This window comes from Amborella trichopoda, chromosome 2 (genome assembly GCF_054954075.1).
Source record: "Amborella trichopoda isolate Santa Cruz 75 chromosome 2, AtrichopodaSantaCruz75HAP2 v2.0, whole genome shotgun sequence".
Lineage (NCBI taxonomy): Eukaryota > Viridiplantae > Streptophyta > Magnoliopsida > Amborellales > Amborellaceae > Amborella > Amborella trichopoda.
The window spans coordinates 68426306-68448536 of NC_142337.1; the positions used below are offsets into that span (position 1 = coordinate 68426306).

Below are 22231 nucleotides of genomic sequence, written 5' to 3' on the forward strand. Positions count from 1 at the left end.
ATACACCCACACGAATAGAGCTCGAAGTATTTTATCTTCAACAGTTTACACGTACGGGTTGCATCCAACCGAACCCGGACCAGACCCGCCGGGTCCAAATGTTGGACCCATATCCGGATCCATTCAGGTATACTCAATGGGTCCCAGGTCGGGTTCAGGCCCATTACCACCCTTATAATGAAGAGCCTACAAAAACATTTTTAAATTGTCTGCAAACCCCAACGTTAAATTAACAAATAAATTGAAGCATTCAAAAACATTTCTGAAGACCCACCTCAAAATCCAAAATGAAAGTGGAATTGTGGATCTATACACACAATAAAACTCAAATAAAACACAAACGACAAATCCAGAGGCCGGTGAAGACTGCATAAGGCTGTAAAGAATTGAACACATTCAACTGCTCAACATAAGGCTGTAAAGAATTGAACACATTCAGGGAAGCTTTCTGTGAAACTCGAAATAAGTTCAGAACGTATTGGCCGTCCAAATGCAAGGCGATGCTGATGTTCTTTTATCAAGGAAACGACATCTCTTTGGTAATCCAATCCTCCCAAATCACCTGCAATTTATAAAGATCCTCAGGAATCAGACCATGCAATCAGCCAGATAGCCTCAAAGAATAATTACGATAAGAGTCATTCTTCTTCAATTTACAACAAAAGGAAAGAGGGCAAAGCTTACCCAATTCTATTTCATGGGTCTCATCATCTACATCACCCTCATCTTCTTCGATCATTCCACTCCCCAACTCACGAGCTGCCAGTGCGTATCTCTCCAAAAATTCTTCCTCTGTTTCTTCATGCTCATCCTCTTCAGAATCCTAAAATAACCAAACCAATAATAATCCATTGGGCAATTGACCACAAGCGTATAAGCTTCCAGTCTTCCAAATGTTTTAACATTGTCAATGTAATCACTTTGGCGGGGGGAAGATAGACTTACCTCCTCAATCTCATCATCACTTTCATTTTCATCAACATCTTCCATACCATCATCCTCATCTTCATCCTGGAGTTCTTTCAGATGAATAGCTGCCTCCAGAAGAGACTCGAAGCACTCTCGTGCAGCTTCTAGAGCCCAGCCAGATGCCAATCCCACAAGATGTTTCACTAACTTTGTCAATGTGATTACTGCAATAAAAAGTTCTTAACAGTTACCTATAAGGATCAGAAAATGAATGATTAGAAAATGGATCCTTGTGACTTTCAGTTTAGAAGTCATATCCATCACTTTTCCAAAGGCGAGAGGAAAAAATTGCTCTATTCAAACACACTCAAAATGTCAAGATTTTACTTGAAACAAGAAGATACGCCAGAACCTTTAACAACAAACATATCTAAACAATGGCCATGTGTTTTATCCAAAATATCAGTACCTTATTGCCTAAACCAGTTGCTAAACTCAAGGCTCTCTTGAGGGATTTACATTCATTTCCTAAGGAGCCCCAGAAAAAACAAAAAAAAATCCCATCTTTTACTTATCCACATTTTCCTATTTGAACTAATACAGCTGCAGCTAACATATATTACTTTCTCAAAAACTTGGTGGTGACTTGTTCACTTCTTTAAGTGGTTAGCTTGCAGGTGCCTTGTTCACAATTGTTTGCTCACAAGGCAATGTGTCACTTGTTCTGTAAGTATCAAAAGCAAATTGTCCAGAAGCAACTACTCTTCTAATTCGTTCTCATGGATCAAAATTTTAACCAAATATAAATTTTAAACCTTTGTGAGTTGAAAGGATACGATAGCCAACACCATAAGCGAGCAACCAAATCCCATTATTCCAAACAATTCAAATTTTCTGTTTTGTAATTGAAGAAAAAAATATTACTTAGAAGTTCACCAGAATTTCATATATATCCAAACATCTGTTTTAGCCCCAGATAATACAATGGCAAAACTCTACTGTTTAAAACCCAAGGTTTCCTGTATATCATGTGTCCAACATGGATAAAGCACTTTTTAACACCTTCCTTTATACATATATACATACTAAAATGCACCATCCTATTGGTGATTTTAGAAACCTTCACTCCAAAATTTTTAACAACAGTTTGCCCTTATATTAGTTAATATTACGTTGGTGTTTTCCTTTTCATCAAATAAGTACAGGCATTGAGGGTAATTATGAATGAATACAAAATTCAAAGCCCCCACATTGGATCATTGGGATCGTGTGAATTTTACTTCTTTTTCTATGAATCTGATACATCTTAATTTGAGGTGTACATCTCACTATCAACAACCCAAAAATAAATAATAAACAATTATCAAGGGTAATTTCACCAAAATCCCCCGAAATATTTGTAGGAGTATTTAGGTCATTTTTACTGTTTGAATTATTTTTGATCAAGTGTTTTTAGGTGCATCTTTCTAAGGCACATACACCCTCAAAATTTCAGATAAATCTCCTAAATAAAAATAAAAATAATTTTTTTTCAAAATTGAACGTTTGGAGCATGCACAAGTACATCCAATGCCCTCCACTGGTTTTATAAAAAGGAAAACATAAGGGTAATTTTAATTAATATAAGGGCAATAGGTTGTCAAAAGTTTTGGATTAGAGGTTTCTAAAATCACCTTTCAGAATTAGGATGTGTGTGTGTATAAAAGATGCACAAGAGGAATCTTTATACCCGATTTCAAACTAAAGCAAAGCAGCCAAACTCACCAGCCAACTTTATCTCGGAGTCAGATGAAAGACCAGGCTCGAAAGAACGAGCAGAAATACACACCAATCCATGCATCCACACAGTGAAACCTTCATTCTCATCCTGCACCAAAACCTTCTCTATATAATCAGGGCAGCACATATAACAAGATGCCACAACCAGCAAAAGAGGCTTCCACAAAGCCACTGGCTTGCTTCGAATGTCAAGAAAACGTGAAAAAGCGGCTTTACAAAAAGCAATAGCTAATGCCTGCTTAGTTCCTTCCGTTTCAAATGAGAACCTCGGTAAATGAAGCAAAACATGTGCACAGGAGCAAGCTCTCCATGTTGCAGCAGGGTATGCTTCCATGGCCTCGCTAATAAACATACCAAAGCCTTCAATTATTGAACGCTTGGAAACAGGAGGTGCAGGTGGGGGCGGCAACTCTCGAATTAAGAATCCATTTATTCCACATCTTATATGCAAATGAACAGCTTCTTTTATGGCATCAAAGATGGACATGTCCTCCTCGTCTTCCCATGCATGCCAATCAGCAATCAGGTCAGCCCAGATCACTAAGAGCTCAAAAATTTTTAACTCTACAACTGCGGTCACCTCTGTAGTATACTTCAGGATGGACTTAAGTAATAGTGATATGTCTTCCATGCATGATGATGGGGGTGAAATACTATAGTCTGCATGTTCCTGAAGCCAAAAATTCAAGACTAGTTATTTTGCCAAGGGTACATGGGAAAAAAAAGGGTCAAAATTAGGTAATATAATCATATAAACTGTCCACACATTAAACCATGGGAATAACAAGTATTCAGAAATTGAAAACTACTCGGCAAATTTAGGCAAAATAGGAGACACATATGCCCAAGTCAAATTGTTGATTGCTACCAACAGACACTATTGATTATGAAAGAAGCAGTGTTCGATTGATATCAGCAGACATTAATGATCACAAGGAGCAAACATTCTATATGTACTTAATTAAAAAAAAAAGGAGAAAATGATCTACATGTAAATGTGCTTTAACACTTCTTTCATGGGATAGCAAAGTTATTTTTCATTTTGTTCATGCATGTGTGTGCATTTGGGAGATCTTATAGGTGTGGCTCCAAAAGGTGATAAGATGAGAAAGTAGACTTAGGTGGGCTAGCCATGTGTAGCACAGACCCAATACAACACCTGTTAGGAAGTGCGAGTTGGTTCATGTGGAAGGCTCAAAAAAGACAAGGGGTATATGCCCAAAAGAACATGGTTGGAAATAGTAAGAAAAGATATGGCGACTTATGGCCTCACTAAGGTATGGCCCTTGATAGAGCAAAATGGCAGACTAGGATCCGCGTAGCCGACCCTAAATAGTTGGGAAAAGGCTCAAATGATGACAATAACATGTCTTTGTCCGTGTGTGTGTGTGTGTATGAGAGAGAGAGTGAGGTTTATAGAATTATGAAGTAATATCAAGAATATGGATATGGGTAGCTCTAGCTGTTGGGGATATAGAGATGGGAATAATGGGATAAAAGTGCTGAAAAGAATATGATTTGAGAGAATCTATAATGAATAATGTGCTTTGATCACATCTATAGAAGGATGGAAAGAATAAGAGGAAACAGTGAGAAATGGTCACAAGATCAAAATAGTACCTGTACAGCAAGCAACCAAGCCTCCTGCAGCAGAGCTGAAAACATGCCTGCAATGGTTGAACAGCCAGACCTCCACTCCTTGCATAACTTACTGTCCTTTTCATCCGGTATCGCACTGTCCCAAACATGAGCTAGTGCTGCTAGCGCCGCAAATCCCAGCTCTACCACCTTGTTTAACAAACAAAACAGCAAACATTTATGATGCAACCAGCAAAAGGCAAACCAACAGTTCATAATGAAGCATTTTCCATATACAATGGCTATTTATACCTTTCTGGTCCCTGTTCAAAATAATGACCAATCCCAATGTTTCATACTCCCAGATGTTCCATTGGGCAGTTTGTCATCAGATTATGGACAGGAATCAAATCCCTAGTCACCTATACATGTCTTGTGATGCAATTCGTATCATCTCTCTCTCTCTCTCTCTCTCTCTCTCTCTCACACACACACACACACAAGAATAAAAAACTGATAAGGGAAAGATACACATTATGATAAGTAAATAAACTAAAGAGCTGGAAAATGAAATTGTAAAACTCATAAACTTTAGAAATGCCCGAATAGGAAAATGCATAATCAAAGAAACGGAGACAGAGAGAGAGAGAAGCTTATCAAAATAGGAAACAAAGAAAAAGGAAAGGAAAAGTCTGGAGACAATGACGAGAGAATTAAAGGTGGAAAAGATGGATTACTTTGCCCTTCTATTGCATCTGCAGAAATTACTATTGGCTTAGACACAAAATTCCGAAGGATTACAGCAATTTTTCAGAAATGCCACAAATTAGACTGAGATACAATACAACAATAATCATGCTTAAGAGTAATGTTAATCGAGCTCTAACGTCAAGAGTAAACTTTATGTAAATAAGTTACCTGTGACCACGGAACTGGAACACGGGGAACATGCTTTAAAATGGCGCCTGTTATGGCTGATAAAATGGCTGGGACATAAATAGCAACCTTCTCATCACCTACTTCTACTACAGTTTTTAAAAGTTGAAACAAAAGCGAGGCCTCATTTTCTTCTTTGTCACCAATCCCATTGACAATAACTTGCAGAAGGGGAAACCATTCTGGGGGCTCATAATCATTCTGCAGAAGGATCGATATCAGATCATGCATGTTGAGAAAAGGAGAATGTACGTGATTTGGTATTCGCACCTCTAGCAATTGGGCAATGGCTCCTGCAGCAGAAGCACGGACTGGGTAACAAGACAACTCCTCAAGGTCGGGCATGATTAGAGCCTTCAATAATGCATTATAGACATCAGCGCTTATTTCCTGCTCACAATAGACCCAGTATTTAAGACAAATCGGCACAGACTTGCACACAATAACAAGAAGAATTGTACCAAACCACTAAACCTGCCCACTGTAATAAATAAAAATCCATTCTAATGGAACATTTGGTAGTATGAAAAAAAATAAAAAAAAACAAAATAAAAAAAACTCAACCCATGTCTCGTATGTCTTGGATGCAATTCGCATCATGCGTGAGTACACAAGGATGAAAAACATGGGCCAAGAACCATGCACCCACATATGCATACACTCTTGCCCAAATGTATGTTCATGTGATGGAGATACATCTTGCCCTATAAAAATCATGCAGATGTGTACGTGAAGACATGAATCATACACATGGGCCCAGATACTCGCGTGCATGGTTATACAAGGACGCATACATGTAAAAGACAGCATGTAAAATCTGTATGCTCATGCGCATGGATGCCCACATGCATGTGCAGGTAGACATCTGCACCTATATAGTATGTACTCCTACACAGCTATCTAGTGTATACAACAACTACATTTTAGTGGATGTGGATGTGAATGTGCACACGAATAGAAAAACACCAACACAAAATAGTGCACATAAACATGTTCAGAAAACCACACAAGCACACACAAATGAATGAATGCAAACAAGCTGCGTAATGTTTTAAAAAAAAGAAGGAATAGCCATCCATTTAGAAAATATGCTACCATTATCAACAAACTTACCACGAACATACTATAATGGAATCAATAGATCATATATTATTCATCGGTTTCAGATATTTAGGAGTCATACCAAATAGCACATATATTCAAATGGATTGCATAGGTCAATTTTGTGAAGAAACTATAGTTTCAAAAAAAAAATTGTGAAGAAACCAGATTGCAACCTTGCAATACATTGGTATCTCAACACTCTAATTACTTTTGCGTACTAATGACATATCCAACAAAGGTATCAAAGAAGTGAACGCTCTAATAAAATATCCAAGGCTTTTTAGTGCATGTCAAATATGCATGTATATCTTCGGATGCTGTCTGAAGTAAATAGAAGAGGTTGCTTAAACTTACAGGGGGAAGACAAGACACAAGCTCACCAATTAACCAATTTGCAGCAGCAATCAAGAATGGAGAACACCCTTCAAGCCCATAAAGTGGTAGTACCCTACTTTTGACTAGTGTCTTTGTGTACTCAGGATCTCGCTCTTTCAGAAACTGTAAGAGCCCAACAATAGATAATGATATAGCCGAAAGAGTAAGTTAATCATAAAATAGAAGGATCTAGTTATTAAGATTTACGAGACAAACAATTTTAAACATACATCTTGGAGGCCGCCATATGCCATTAAAACCCCATAATAGCTGCTACATGGCAATGATAAAGATAGTTAATAAATGCCTGGGAGAGTCTAAACAACATTGAAAAACCAGAAAATCTGCCTAATACTGATCTGCCAATACTAAAATTGAAACCAAGGGCGCCTTTTCTAAAGAGAAGCCACATACCCATCATCTCAAAACTGGAAACGACTTAAAAGGGTGTCATCTGTTGCATTATATACATTTATCAGCCAATTTATGTTTCAAAAAATAAAGATATTAGGATAAGAACACACACGTGTGTGTGCTCATGCATACACGCACTCACAAACATACACGCACACCATGCACATACCCATATATAAGAAAAGTTAAGGAAGATGACAATCTTTTGGCCGAGTGTGAATGTGCTACCTTCTCCAAGAAACAGCTGCCCAAAGGCAGCAATATGCAACTTGTGATGTCGTACATGCATAACCATCAATAGGCATGCATTTTACTGCAGTCCAAGTGCCCGTGTCTTTTACAGAAGTCTTAAGTTACAAGCAACAAGAGCATCCATGATATTTCAGCCCTTTATTCAAACCAAATCATACCGATAATTATCCTTGAGAGACAAAGTAAGATGAATATGTATGTTCACCGTTCATCATATGTTTCATAACACAAAAACCATAGAAGTTTCTTTTTCAGAAAATGTCAAATTTGCTTATACACTTACTCATGTGATGCACTAGAGGATCTGAAATCCACATCTGAGGGAACAGTAAACTTGGACAAAAATGGAATCACCAACATTTCACCCACAGAGCAAGACCTTTCTTTATCTTTGCCAGATTTCTTACCCTTCTTGCGCTTAGTTAACCTTGTAGAAGAATCTACCGTTGAAGGACCCTGAAAGCACAAAAATAAAACAAAATAAAATAATAAAGAATCGCTCCCTTCACAAAGAGCCACTGGTTTTCACATTTTAATCACTATAGATGTCCAAAGAGTATAACCTTTGACAATGACATAACTCCTAGCAAATTCATGGCACTTTTCCTTGCAGTGAATAAGTCTTCTCTCCATCCAGAAATTTCACCCTGATACAATGCTTATCCATAATGTCTGGGAAATTGAAAATTGAACTAAAATAGAAAAGTAATTTGACTACATTCTAGAAATTGTTAGAAAGGATTTAATGATACTAACAAGATCAGAAGGGAAGTTCTTCCGTATATACTCATCCATGTCGTCGTTCCATTCAGATACATCCTTTACAATTTACCACAAACAAATAAATAAAAGTCAAATTTCCATGTCAATCTATTTCTGACAAATAGAAATGGCAAACTTAATGGTGAAGATTTACAAAACAATCTGTTGATATGTATAAAACATATTTATCACACCCTTTTTTTTTTAGAATGTTAAACTTTATATTTATCACACCCTTAATGTTCATGTATACACTACTTTCAGAAGGAAGTTCTAAACATGTGGAGGAAGAGAACAATGTCACAAACACAAGATATGTGGAACATTTAAGAATACATTGATAGTTTATGGATTAGTGGATCTACCATTAGGTTGCCATAGAAATGCAATGAGCTCCCCTGAGGTTGGATGCTTTCCAAATCTCTAATGACTGTGAGGATCAATCTACTTATTGAAGCAGTCAGACTAAAAGTAAATGATGCTAGTTTACATGAACTCTCAAATGGGGCCCCTGACCTTCCTGCTTTGAAATTATAAGCTGATAAAGGAATGGTAGGGACAATCTTATGGGGTTTAAGGCTTGACATGATTGTACTATTCTAAGAAACTTAAAAATGTGCCAGCGATAATGGAGGGAACAGATTTCTGAGTTGTAGTAAAGGAAGGGAGATCTCATTAGAAGACTGGATGAAACAGGTTAATTTGAGATGGAACTTGATGACTCAAATGTTTCACAAACGCCAGTGAATTTTTTATCCCACAACCAGAGTGGAAATTATTCAACATCTAATTCTTTTAGAAGTATAGAACAAGTGAAATCTATTCACTGCATATAAGATCTGCATTTTTAGAGGCTTTCCTCTTTTGAAGTTCATGTTAAGCAACTATGTTGATTAGAAACAAAGGGCAGTAACGACAAAGTCTACAAGTTAAAGTGTTTTTGATCTCACAGCCAGAGTCGAAATAATTCAACAGCTAATTCTTTTAGAAGCATAGAACAAGTGAAATTTATTCACTGCATGCAAGATCTGCATTTTTAGTGGCATTCCTCTTTCAAAATTCATGCTAAACAACTAAATTGATTAGAAGAAAAAGGCAGTAAAGACAAAATCTACAGGTTGAAGAAAGCCGTATAAGATGAAGTAGGGAACTGGTCCTGCCCATTCCAGTCACATGCACTTGTTTAAATCCCATTCCAGTCGCATGCACTTGTTTAAATACAATTTAAAATCTTCAAAATGTGCTTCACCCATCAAAAACTAGAAAGAGAAATGTATGAGAAAAGAAATAAATGAACTTACAGCCTCGCTAATTAACATTGCAGGAAAAATTGCAGACTCCAGCAAAAAAGAGAAATGGGGGGAAACTATTCTCCATCCCTGAAAATATTTTTAGGCCGGATAAAAACATTAGAGGGAGAAATATGGACAGCTAACCAAATTTGACTACATTCAAGGTGAACAAAAACCAAATAAATAGATCTACTCAAGGGAGCAAAAAGTTTTGAATCTTCTGATGAATCCTCTAGGCTTAAAACCTAGATGCAATAAATCAACATGCATCATAATTCTCCACTATAGTCTGACAAAGCTATAATTCCTTAAATAAATCTATCAGTCAAGCTTTTTCAGAATGCTCCAGCCCAGATAGAGTCTACCCTATGATTTGGTGAGGCAGAGAATAAGGAAATAGAAGAGATCATCTAATGCAATTAGAACTGTTTGAGATATCTCTGGCTCATCTCTTTTGCACTCAGTCAGTAGTGGAGATTTCTGAAGAGAACTGATCAACACGAAACAAATCTTACTGGGCCTGTTTCAAGAATATGTGAAATGACATCAAAGGACATCGCCATAACCCGCTCTGCTAGGTGATCCAGCTCCTACATTAGCAAATAGTGACAAGGATGGAATAAGCATTAGGCAAGCAGACATACCATAGAATAAGAGAGCTACACTTGACCACACCAGGACAATATTCGGAGGACAAACAATGAATAGAAGATAGAAGACCATCAAAAGCTACATCTCAGTTGGAATCTAACAAGTTAAATGTTTAAAGGAACAAAATTCCAGGATGAAAACCTCTAATCATTAAGAGTAGAAGGTTTATCAGATACCACCGCTATGGGCTAGAGGGGAACTAAGAGAAAAAGTAAAGTGACCGATTCTAAGGAACTTACACTAATAATATGACTCTGGTTGACCAGTTTTAGAACAGATTCAACAATTCTTGGCATTAACCTGAGATTGAGACAATAAACTGTTAGAAATCAATTACTTGCACCAAAGGTGTAAGAAAAATACAATGATGTGAGATTGAGTCATTTAATTTACTTGTCAGCATGCTTACGGTGCCGTGTGACTAAAGCACAAACAATCTGCAAACACCTCTTCCCAATCTTCATCCTTACAACCCACCAATCTTCTGATGTTGGTCCACGCAAATTTAAGGAGTCCAAGAGACCAAGGAGGTCGCCACACCATGAAGCTAAAAGAGGAACCAAAGCGGATGGCATATGCGATTTCACCTACATCAATAACTTGAGTTAATTCTAGTTCATGAAAGGATCAGTACATTTGTAGGCAATAATCTATATATAATGATATAAATACGTTTCAAAAAATAGAATAAAAGTCATATACACATATATATGAAAAGAAATTGCATGTCACAATTTTATAAATGCTAAATTGTAAAAATGTCAAGTAGGATTCCAAAGGCAAGCAATGGAAAAACAAAGCATGCATATTATGATCATAAGTCACAACTTCATGGGATTTGGTATTGGTACCCCATATTTAATAACCTATATCATACCATAAGGAAAATATTTGGCATAAGAACATATACTTTAAGAAACCTTTTCATCCATAATATTACCATGACTGTACTTATTATACTATTTATACTTATAATAGTTCAGGTCCAGCCACATTGATGAAAGAGCAAATGGGACATGATAGAAAACTTACAGCAAAGTAAATACATTTACTAAGAATGTACAGGATTCTCTCGGCCTCCAGATTCACCTCATCTTGAAACAATAGAACCTATAATATTCATCTTGAAAAGTTTAGGCAGTATGCTATGATCCAACTTGATTCCATTCAAAGCACAAAAGAACTCATCAAAAGACAACATACCTGACCTGCTCTGTGAAATGGTGAAATATCACATACAGAGGTGAAAGAATTTCTTTTGCAATGAGCTCCAACTGTTGAGGGATGGGCTCCCTTTTAAGCTGTGGGTTCATGAAATACTGCAACCATCCATAATCCATTAGTCATGGTACACATGTACTAATAGGATGTGACTCAAGGCTCTGTCAGGTAAATATGAGAATTGTCAGAAGTTCTAGGGACCAACCATAAATCCAGAGAAAGGAAAAAAAAATCATGAGGTCCAAATAATCTAATGTCTTTTTTCTCTAGTCTCGACAAAAACCAAATTTACACTACATCTGCAAGACAGAGCAAGTGAAACAAAGAAAAGAAAAACACGCCGATAACACATTAGACCCAACAATGTGTTCGCGAACAAGATGCCGAGTCAACATCATAGTTTTGAAAGAGATTTTTCCTATTATCAAAAATAATCAATCAGCAAATATGACTTAAATGAAACCCATGGAAAAAGGTATTATAGATGAAATAAAAATGAATGCTCCAATCAACAATAAAATATTATTTTATAAGCAGAATTTGTATCTCCTACAGGACCCACATATCCAAGTCCAGCTCCAGCGCAGTTAATTGGTTACAAAAAACAATAGAGCGAACAGGATAAAACACAATGTAGATATTCTTGTCAGCAATGAATGAAAGTCGTCCGCCTGACTGCCTAGGCGGACTTTTGAAAAAAACACCTAGGCATATTAAAGGCGGACACAATTAGGCAGGCAGAACTAAGCGCTCACCTAGGTGGTTGAAAAGGCGGGAAAAGGCGTCCTGCACAATTTTGGCAGAAAACAAATTCGGGAGGGGCAAAAATGTCATTTTACCCCCTTAAAAGGGGGAATAAGGGTTTGAGGGGCCATTCTTAGTCCCAAAAACAATTTTAGTGAACTTTAAAGTGAGAAACAACTTGAAAAAAACTAAATTTGAAGATTTTTTGAGAGATTGAAATTTTTTTCGAAATCCTCGAATGGTCACGATATTAAAGGATATTCATCGCCAATCTTTTTTAGGCTTATAAGATTGTAAAAGAGGAGATTTAGATCTAAAACAATTTGGTATTGCCCCAAAATCGAGTCCACTTCAAGAAGGTTGGTATATAACAATAATTTTCATTAGGTTTTGTATTTTTTCCGCTTAATGTCTAATGATGTTATTATCTGCTATTTGTATTTTTTCTTTGATACTTTGTGATATATATTTGATACGTTATTATCTATTTGGATTATTATTTTATTAGTTAGTTTAATAATTGCTTAATTCTTGTGACTTGTGAGTGACTTGTGATTTGTGAGATTTAAATGACATCTCAAGTTGATTTTATCTTTTAATGTTGCTTTGAGTTATAATTATTTCATTTACAGTCTAAAGTTGTAAATGTTTAGGTTTGATCTGTGCTTCCGGCATCTTAACAATATATTATATACAAAATTTACTTATTAAATAATAAAACAGACAATTCTATATACAATAAAGTGGGGGGAGGTGTGGGGCATCCAAATTAAAAAAAAAAAAAAACACTGGCCGCCTTTGGGCTTGGGCGCCCGCCTAGGCGGCCCAGTCCCCCCCCCCTCCCCACTGCCCAGGCGGCTGCCTGACTTATTGAACATTGCTTATCAGTAAGTTATAACACCATCCTAGAGGCCAAAGGAAAAACTAGAATCATAAGCCACATAAGCATTATTCATAAACAAGCCCAAGTTGGAAAAGTGAAATAAATAACCCATGTTTGGCCATAGTCACCAAATCTTCAAGTATACATTGATACAAATTGGTGAATATTTGCTACCAATTTTATATCATATATGTTTGTTGACAGCAGCTAGAAATGAAAGATTCAACAACACATTTGGTTCTATCAAATTTTGTATTGAGGGTTTTGATGAATAACAGACAAATTAATAATTGGGTTGGATTTTTGCCATTCATTTTTTGTCAAATGATTAATAAGGCCATTGCAAGCATTTCAAAAGCTTCCCAACCACAACCTCGCCTTTCCTCCCACCCAACCTCTAGCATTCGCCAACCTTACCATCCACAACCTAGCCTTTTGGGGAAACCTTGTTGTCAACCTTAACCACCAAAAAGAAAAAAAATCCTTCTATTTCCATAGACCGTCCCTCTACCTATTTCAGACCTCACCAAATGAATGTCAAATCATGGTGATCCAAGCAAGCAGTACCTCACTCCATGACCAGGCTTGAAATTTCTCAAGCAAACATCCAGTCAACTCCACTCACCACATACCCTCCTCTCTATTCTTGACCACAGTCCCTTCCTCCCATTCCCTAATTCAGAAGACAAAATGTCCCCCACGTAAATTAGAGTTCGAGAGAGAAATATGATTGACATGCTATAAGATTTGCATTACCAAGGTTTACTTAACTTGAAATCAATTTGGTCATGCATGTCACAATCCCTATTGAGATTGCCCATCAGAGAGTCAGAGACATTAAATCACATCACAGAACATAAAAAATGATAACTGACCTGGAATGGTTTAATAGTAGCTTGAAGAACAGTAAGGCTGTTTATGGTCTTCCACTGCATATTTGCAGCTCTCCCAATAAGATCGCTGGTTTGAATAGCAGACCTCAATTCAGGTACAAGTTCAGGCCAGGAATTATCTTTGACAAAGTCTCTGGTGATAATTAGACGATACTGCTTACATAGAGAGTGAACGTCAAAAGATCCCATCAAAATTCAAAGAGAGAGCTTGTGTACAACCAAAACAAAAGACTGGAAACATATTGATAACAGATGTTCAGCAAGAACTTTCAATAGTCGATGCACCAAAGAATATTCCAGTAATGAAAACAAACATACATGAAAAGCCAAAAATCAAAAATGATAATACTAAAGGCTTAATTGACCCATATAAATAAGAACAGTAACAATTTGAGCATAACCAATGAGAAATGTCTGGAATAGGGTAAACAAGAAAAGTTTGGTAAAATTGAGCTCCAAACAGAAATGACTTTCACAATTAATGCACAAGATAACTAAATTTGAACAGAAAAGTAAAATCCCTACAAAAGGACATCTTAGACAAAAAATGAGACACAATATCTTGTCCAGTTCAACCTGCATGAATGCTAGAAGAATTCAGACCTAATTATTGTGTTCCTTTGTTTTGGGAAGCTAGCAGAATTTTCATGTCATGTGAGTTTTATGTGATGAAAGTATGCAACCAACAAAGATGATATTAATGATAAAGGCTGGTAACAAGATTTGGAAGGTCACTCACTATAAGATTCGTCTTAAAGTGAGGTCAAGTTTACGGAAAAATACAATTCACATGAAGTGACAGGTTAATTCTTATTAGTGAAGTGAGGAACCCAATTCCCATATGCATTTGGTTGAATGCTGAAACACACCTCAACAAATATTCATGTGATGAATCACACAGATGAGCCATAAGATGGTAAATAAATTCAAAAGCTATAAAAAGAAATATATCAATAATTGTAGAGTGATATATCTATATAAATCATTTTCTTGAACTAGTGGAAATTGAAATAATGCCTATCATGCATGAAATGATAAAGAAAAGGAGGACTACAAAGTAGACCATGAGAAATGCTCAAGTCTCACTTGCTTTCATACAATAATCATATGGCAAATCCACAAAAAGTATCATCTTCAAGAGTTCATGAAGATGGGTCTACATATTCAAAATTCTTGAGAGATAAAACCATCATAAAATTAAACACCGATTATAATACACATAAGCTATGTTTTATTTAGACCTAAAGTTATTGCAAGTTTAAAGTCAGTGCTGAATTTAACTTACTCTAATGGAATCAAATATGTTACACATGATCATCCTACGCAGGAAAATACATACCGCTTCAACTAAGACACTGAGCAGTCTTGGTTCAACTTGAAGTAAGACCTGCACAAGGGAATTTCTGACTTGTTGACGGACTTTTGAAAAAGAAGGATCTTCTTCATTGGCTTTGAGAAAGTTCTTCAGATAAGTTGCAGCAGCTATTTTCAAATAGAAAGTACAATCTCCTGCAAATAATCAAAAAATAAAAATAAAAAGCAAAGCACAAGTATTCTTTCTTTTCTTTTTCTTCTTTTTCTTTTTCTTTTTTTCTTTTTACTGATCTGAGGTTGTTGCCAATTACATTTATAAAGATAAAAAAACTGAAGGGAAAAAATGTGAAAACTCAAGCTGATAGAGCTCTAAGGTATTTGTGGAGAATGAATTAAAGCAGGTTGGTGCACAGTTCTGCAGCTTCTGCACAAATATGTCAAAAACCAAATCACTAAGGGTTGGCATATATGAGGCAACAGAAACACTTGCACACCGATTGGGTTGTGGCACAGATGCCCCGTCTAACAAATACCAATGCCTTCCACTATGCCAGCACATACCAAGAAAGGTGCAGAGGAAATAAGTTCTAGAAAAGTTTTAAAGAAGAGAAGCATCTTGCAAATGCATGCACCTGTTCATGGGCAGAAGAATTACACTTGTCAAAGCCACTAAAACCAATATCCTGGTTACTCACATATCCCTAATTATAATACCTATGAGTGTAGTCAACAAACTCAAGGGCCTGATGAGAAACTTCCTTGTGAAATAGGACTGCAGATTTGCACGAGCTGCACTTGGTCAAGTGGGAAAAGGTGTTCCTGCATAACAAGCTTGGTGGGCTGGGCATCAGAAGCCACAAAGTATCAAACCAAGCCCTACAAGGCAAACGGATACGGGGATTAAACAGTGCATCAAGGCCATCTTTGGCGAGAGGTCATTAGGCACAAATATGGCATGGAGTGCTCAGGTTGGCTGCCGAGGAGCCATAGTGGCACAAATATTGTGAGTGGTAAGAGCATCTTAGTAGCCAACCAGAAATTCTCCTCATCCGCTTCACAGCAAGATCAGGTGATCGTATTTTTTTATGGAGAGATCTGTAGATGAACCTCAGTTTGGAATCAGAATTTATTGGGCTCCTCCAAATTACGTCACATCAAGATGCACCAATTGTTGGTGTTATCGAACTTTTGGGGAGTCAGCATGTGCGGAGAGCAACTTCTCACCGAAACTAAAACGAGGAAGCTCTTGAATTCACGGCCTTGTTAGCTGAACACAAGGACCGTTTCATCCCTCTTTACATCTAAGACAATATAACCTGGAGACACTCTCCAAAGGGCCTCTCTTTAGTCTCATCTTTTTACAGGGTCATTTCTACACTGAACCAAAACCTTCCTGACTCTAATACAAGGAGCAGCAATGGCTCTGAGAGTCGGGTCAATCCCAGCCCTATCCAAGGTCCAGGTATTTGGGTGGCTTGCAGTCTTGAGAAAGGTCCTAACACTTGATCACACCCAAAACAGAGGCCTTTCACAACCAAATCAACGCACCATGGGTAAGGAGTGAAGAGACAGTCAGGCACCTACTTATTCACTATAAGACAGTCATGAGTATTTGAGCTGAATTTTTCTGCTGGCAATGGATCACCTTTGTCTCAGTGGAGAGCCTTATACAATTGTGGCTTTCTCCCCTTCTTCCAACCATGGGACTACTCCTCTGGAAGACGACAATCCTAGACATGATTTGGTCCATATTGCTCAAACAACATCACAGAATTTTCAAGGGGAGCTATCTTTGAGGAACAACCATCAGCAGTCAAATCAAAGCCTCCATTATTTATTGAGCCCTCCCTTGTGAGGATTTTAGCCTATATTATGCAGTTTCAAGACGGGCCTTCTTACACAATTGGAACAGGTTGTCATGTCCTTGTTCAATCATCTTCCCCTCCAACCTGCCCCCCCAATATCTTGTCACTAGTTGCCCATATCCAATGGGACTGTCAAACTAAACTTTGATGGCACTTCTATGGGTAATCTGAAGTAGGAAGGGGCGGGAGATACTTTTTTTAAATCACCGAAAAGAAACACTTTTCACATATTCAGGGCTGACAGACACGAGCTCTCCTCACTGATCTCCAATTATTCAACACAAATTGGGGCATCAATCTCTCTCTCTCACACCCACGTTTTCCCCTTTAGACTTTAGAACCTTAGGCACTGAAGCCACTCTAAAGAGCTTGACAAGGGAAGGGAGTTGGAATCCCATGGTGCATGTAAGTAGGATCTTCCCCATGCTTTCATGCCTTGTGTGATGCATGTTCAATCTATTGCTAAAGTATGAAATTGATTTGTTTTTTTTAGTGATGCATACTTGATTTGTTGGTAAGAACATGAAATTGAAGTGTGATTATACATATGCTTGTGAAAATGGGGGTGGAGTTATGTTGTCTAAATTTGATTAAGAATTCCTGCAATTTTCCAGAATCTATTCTCTGTAAATTGCACTTTTCACGGACTTTTATATGTCCAAATGAGTTCAAATTTGCTTGAAATGAAAGATGGGTGAATTCTCTTCAATTGTTCTTAAGGTTGCAAAGTGAGATTCCTTATGAATTGGGACATAGGCTACATTTTCCAAAAGAGTGTCACCTGAAATTCTGAGATCTTCAAGAAAACCACACTCTTTGTACATTGCAACTTTCACGGACTTTTATGTGTCCAAATGAGTTCAAATGAAAGATGGGTGAGTTCTCTTCAATTGTTCTTACGGTTGCAGAGTGAGATTCTTTATGAATTGGGAGATAGGCTACATTTTTCAAAAGAGTGTCACCTGAAATTCTGAGATTTTCCATAAAACCACACTCTCTGTACATTGCACTTTTCACCGACTTTTATATGTCCAAATGAGTTCAAATTTGATTCAAATGAAAGACGGGTGAGTTCTCTTCAATTGTTCTTATGGTTGCAGAGCGATATTCTTTATGAATTGGGAAATAGGCTACATTTTTCAAAAGAGTGTCACCTGAAATTCTGAGATTTTCCAGAAAACCACACTCTCTGTGTATTGCACTTTTCACCAACTTTTATATGTCCAAATGAGTTCAAATTTAATTCAAATGAAAGATAGGTGAGTCCTCGTCAAGGTAGCTTTCGGTTGTAGAGTGAAATTCTTCATGGTTTGAGATTTATGTCACTGATATGATATATGTAATATGATATGTGATAAGTGATATGTGATAAATATTATGATTTCATATGTGAGCATGGACTTGCCACATAATGTGTTATAATGTGTAAGCATAATATGATATAATGTGTAAGCATGATGAGATATGATGTGTGAGCATGGACTTGCCATACGATGTGTGATATAATGTGTAATCATAATGTGATAAGACATGTTTATAAACTAGTTAATGTGCATGGTTGTGCTTGTGATGCACTGAGCTAGTGAGTGCTTATGAAATAGTGAATGTTTATGAAATATTGAATGTGCATGTTGTAATAGGACATGCTTATAAAATGAAAGCATGCCCTGGAATGAAAGTACGATCTGAAATGTGTATGTGCTACGTGATAAGGGGTACTATGCAATGGGTGTCCCATTGCATGGTGCCTCATATCACATACCATACCACATCGCATCACACTATGCAATGGGACACCTATTGCATAGTGCCCCTTATCTCATAGCACATACACATTTCAGATCATACTTTCATTCCAGGGCATACTTTCATTTCATAAGCATGTCCTATTACAACATGCACATTCAATATTTCATAAATATTCACTATTTCATAAGCACTCACTAGCTCATAAGCATGCCTTATCGCAATTATGCACATTTAATATTTTATAAAGATTCACTGTTTCATAAACATTCATTGCATCACAAGCACATCTTAATACAACCATGCACATTTACTAGTTCATAAACATGTCTTATCACATTATGATTACACATTATATCACACATCGTGCGACAAGTCCATGCTCACACATCATATCTCATCATGCTTACACATTATATCATATTATGCTTACACATTATATCACATTATGTGGCAAGTCCATGCTCACATATGAAATCACAGTACTTATCACATAGCACTTATCACATATCACATTACATATATCATATCAGTGGCATAAATCTCAAACCATGAAGAATTTCACTCTACAACCAAAAGCAACCTTGAAGAGGACACACCTATCTTTCATTTGAATCAAATTTGAACTCATTTGGACATATAAAAGTCGGTGAAAAGTGTCATGCATAAAGAGTGTGGTTTTCTGGAAAATCTAATAATTTCAAGTGACACTCTTTTGGAAAATGTAGCATATCTCCCAATTCATAAAGAGTCTCACTCTGCAACCTTAAGAACAATTGAAGAGAAATCACCCATCTTTCATTTGAATCAAATTTGAACTCATTTGGACATATAAAATTCGGTGAAAAGTGCAATGTACAGAGTGTAGTTTTCAAGAAAATCTCAGAATTTCAGGTGACACTCTTTTGGAAAATATAGCCTATCTCCCAATTCATAAAGAAATCTCACTCTGCAACCTTAAGAACAATTGAAGAGAACTCACCCATCTTTCATTTGAATCAAATTTGAACTCATTTGGACATATAAAAGTCGGTGAAAAGTGCAATGCACAGAGAGTGTGGTTTTCTGGAAAATCTCATAATTTCAGGGGACACTTTTTTGGAAATATGTAGCCTATCTCCCAATTCATAAAGAATCTCACTCTGCAACCTTAAGAACAATTGAATCAAATTTGAACCCATTTGGGCATATAAAATTCGGTGAAAGTTGCAATGTACAGAGAGTGTGGTTTTTTGGAAAATCTCAGAATTTCAGTGACACTCTTTTGGAAAATGTAGGCTATCTCCCAATTCATAAAGAATCTCACCCTGCAACCTTAAGAACAATTGAAGAGAACTCACCCATCTTTCATTTGAATCAAATTTGAATGCATTTGGACACATAAAAGTCGGTGAAAATTGCAATTTACTGAAAATACAGATTTATGAAAAATTGCAAGAATTCTTAACCAAATTTAGACAACATAACTCCACCCCCATTTTCACAAGCATATGCATAATCACACTTCAATTTCATGTTCTTACCAATAAATCAAGCATGTATCACTAAAAAAAACAAATCAATTTCATACTTTAGCAATAGATTGAACATACATCACACAAGGCATGAAAGCATGGGGAATATCCTACTTACATGCACCATGGGATTCCAACTCCCTTCCCTTATCAAGCTCTTTAGAGTGGCTTCAGTGCCTAAGGTTCTAAAGTCTAAAAGGCAAAACGTGGGTGAGAGAGAGAGAGAGAGCAAAAAGTGGATGAGCTGGGGGAGGGCCTCATATAAATTAAGGGGGAAGAGAGAGAGAGGGCTGCATGCAAGTCTAAGTGGCTTGCATGCAAAAAGAAAGAGAGAGAAAGTGGCAACATGCATGAGCTGATGTGGCACACATGCATGGGGTAAGGTGGCAATGAGGTGGAACACATGGGTGAGGTGACATCACATGGGTGAGGAAAAGAAGGGGTAGAAAAAGAAGAGGAAGTCCCCCCCTAGACCACCCTATTCAACCGCACACCTCGGTAAAACGTTATGCATGGCAGCTGGACAGAACACGCGTGGCGGCAATAAAACATACACAGTGGTCACGGCGGTCAGGAATTTACACACACAGAGAGGTCAAGAATTACGCACACAGCTGTCATGCAAGAATTACACACACGATGGTTAAGAATTCCATGCAGAAGAGTATGGCCCTTAAAAGTGGAATGTTGAGAGGCAAATTTTTAGCCAACAACCTACCAAAGTACGTGTATCCCACAAATAAATGTTTGTCGTTTCATCCCTTATAATTCCCCCTGTTTCAAATCATTCCTATTGTATTTTATATAAACCCAACACCCATTTTTTTTATTAATTAGTATGAATATTATGTACAAACAACATAAAAACTGGAGGAAGATACTACTTAACCAAATGGAATCATTTTCTTCTAACCAAATCGGACTACATTCCTTTTCTCGCATGAAAAAGAATCTGAAACTTTAAAATATGTGTTGTAAAAATGTAACAACAGCAGCAACAACAATAAAAGTTATTATATTTCTTTGGGTACTATATTGAAGGACTTAAAGTCTATTTTTCTTACACGTAAAAAGGAGATTCAATTCTTAATGCCACAGTACATAAACAGATCACTGCCGCATTACCATAGATCAAGCCCTACAAACTTTGAAACATTACTCAATTTCCTAATAAAAAACAAAAGCAAATGTAAAATGGCAGTGTAGAAATGGAATAAATATTAGGGGCCCAAATCCCCACTGACTTACCCTCACTAACCCAATAAAAAGATGGAATAAATATGGAAATACAGCAAATAAAGCACGATATATCAAAAATACACCACTTAGTGATACATCCTCGGGAAAAAATAAACCTAGTTTAAATACGTTTGTGTTAAGAAATTTTTGAAAATAGGAAAGGAAAATATGTTGCAGTGAATTAATATTCAATGGCATATAAGGCCTATATGAAAATTGATATCAATAAATAAATAAAGAAGTCTGAAAAAAGTAATGGGGTGAGGAGATGGAGAATTACCGGTGATGATTGAGATGAGAGAGAGGGGGAAGGAAGGGTGAGAAGATAAGTGCTTTAGGGTTTCTGTAGCCAGGGAGACGAGGGTCGTGTCTGGACCCATCGTCTCTCTCAGTCTAGTTGCGATCTCGTTAATGGAGGCCTCCATCTCTCTCCCTATCTCTAAGGCGCAAATGCGCAAATGTTTAGAGAGAAGATTGAAAAATAAAACGCGCCAAAACCTTGGCGTGAGGTTTTAGTGAACCAGAAGGGAAAAGACTTTCCCGCGTGAGAGATTTATAACAAGGAAAACTTTTAGGTGAAATTACGAAAAAAACCCCTACAATGACCTATGCAACTTACCCCATCCAAACCTTTTGCTCTCACTTTTTTGCCCCCAATGAATTTTCGTGTAAAAACACCCCCAAGATAAAAACCATTTTTAAACGAAAACACCTTTCTCGTACAAAAGAAATCAATTGGTGCTGACTATCGAACCCAACT

At 37.0% G+C, this 22231-nt stretch overlaps 1 protein-coding gene across 9 annotated transcripts; it reads right to left on the reverse strand.

Moving 5' to 3' along the window:
• Positions 1 to 205: 205 nt before the first annotated feature.
• Positions 206 to 22002, reverse strand: LOC18430064 (ARM repeat superfamily protein). Of its 9 annotated transcripts, none has more exons than XM_020664907.2 (21): positions 21752 to 22002; positions 15133 to 15302; positions 13776 to 13946; positions 11261 to 11371; positions 11085 to 11162; positions 10446 to 10639; positions 10292 to 10352; positions 9917 to 9991; positions 9411 to 9488; positions 8104 to 8166; positions 7911 to 7994; positions 7631 to 7803; positions 6912 to 6951; positions 6661 to 6804; positions 5473 to 5592; positions 5185 to 5403; positions 4309 to 4476; positions 2674 to 3358; positions 946 to 1133; positions 685 to 823; positions 206 to 562 (listed from the first exon to the last, which is right to left on the reverse strand). In XM_020664907.2, exons 1-21 carry the CDS (start codon positions 21894 to 21896, stop codon positions 405 to 407), a joined length of 3264 nt encoding a protein of 1087 aa, XP_020520566.1. In that variant the 5' UTR covers positions 21897 to 22002; the 3' UTR covers positions 206 to 404. The 9 variants fall into 9 exon arrangements, with proteins under 9 accessions (XP_020520566.1, XP_088715882.1, XP_088715886.1 ...); XM_088859756.1 differs by having other exon boundaries at positions 6912 to 6954; positions 21752 to 22001; XM_088859760.1 differs by having other exon boundaries at positions 11256 to 11371; positions 21752 to 22001.
• Positions 22003 to 22231: the final 229 nt, after the last annotated feature.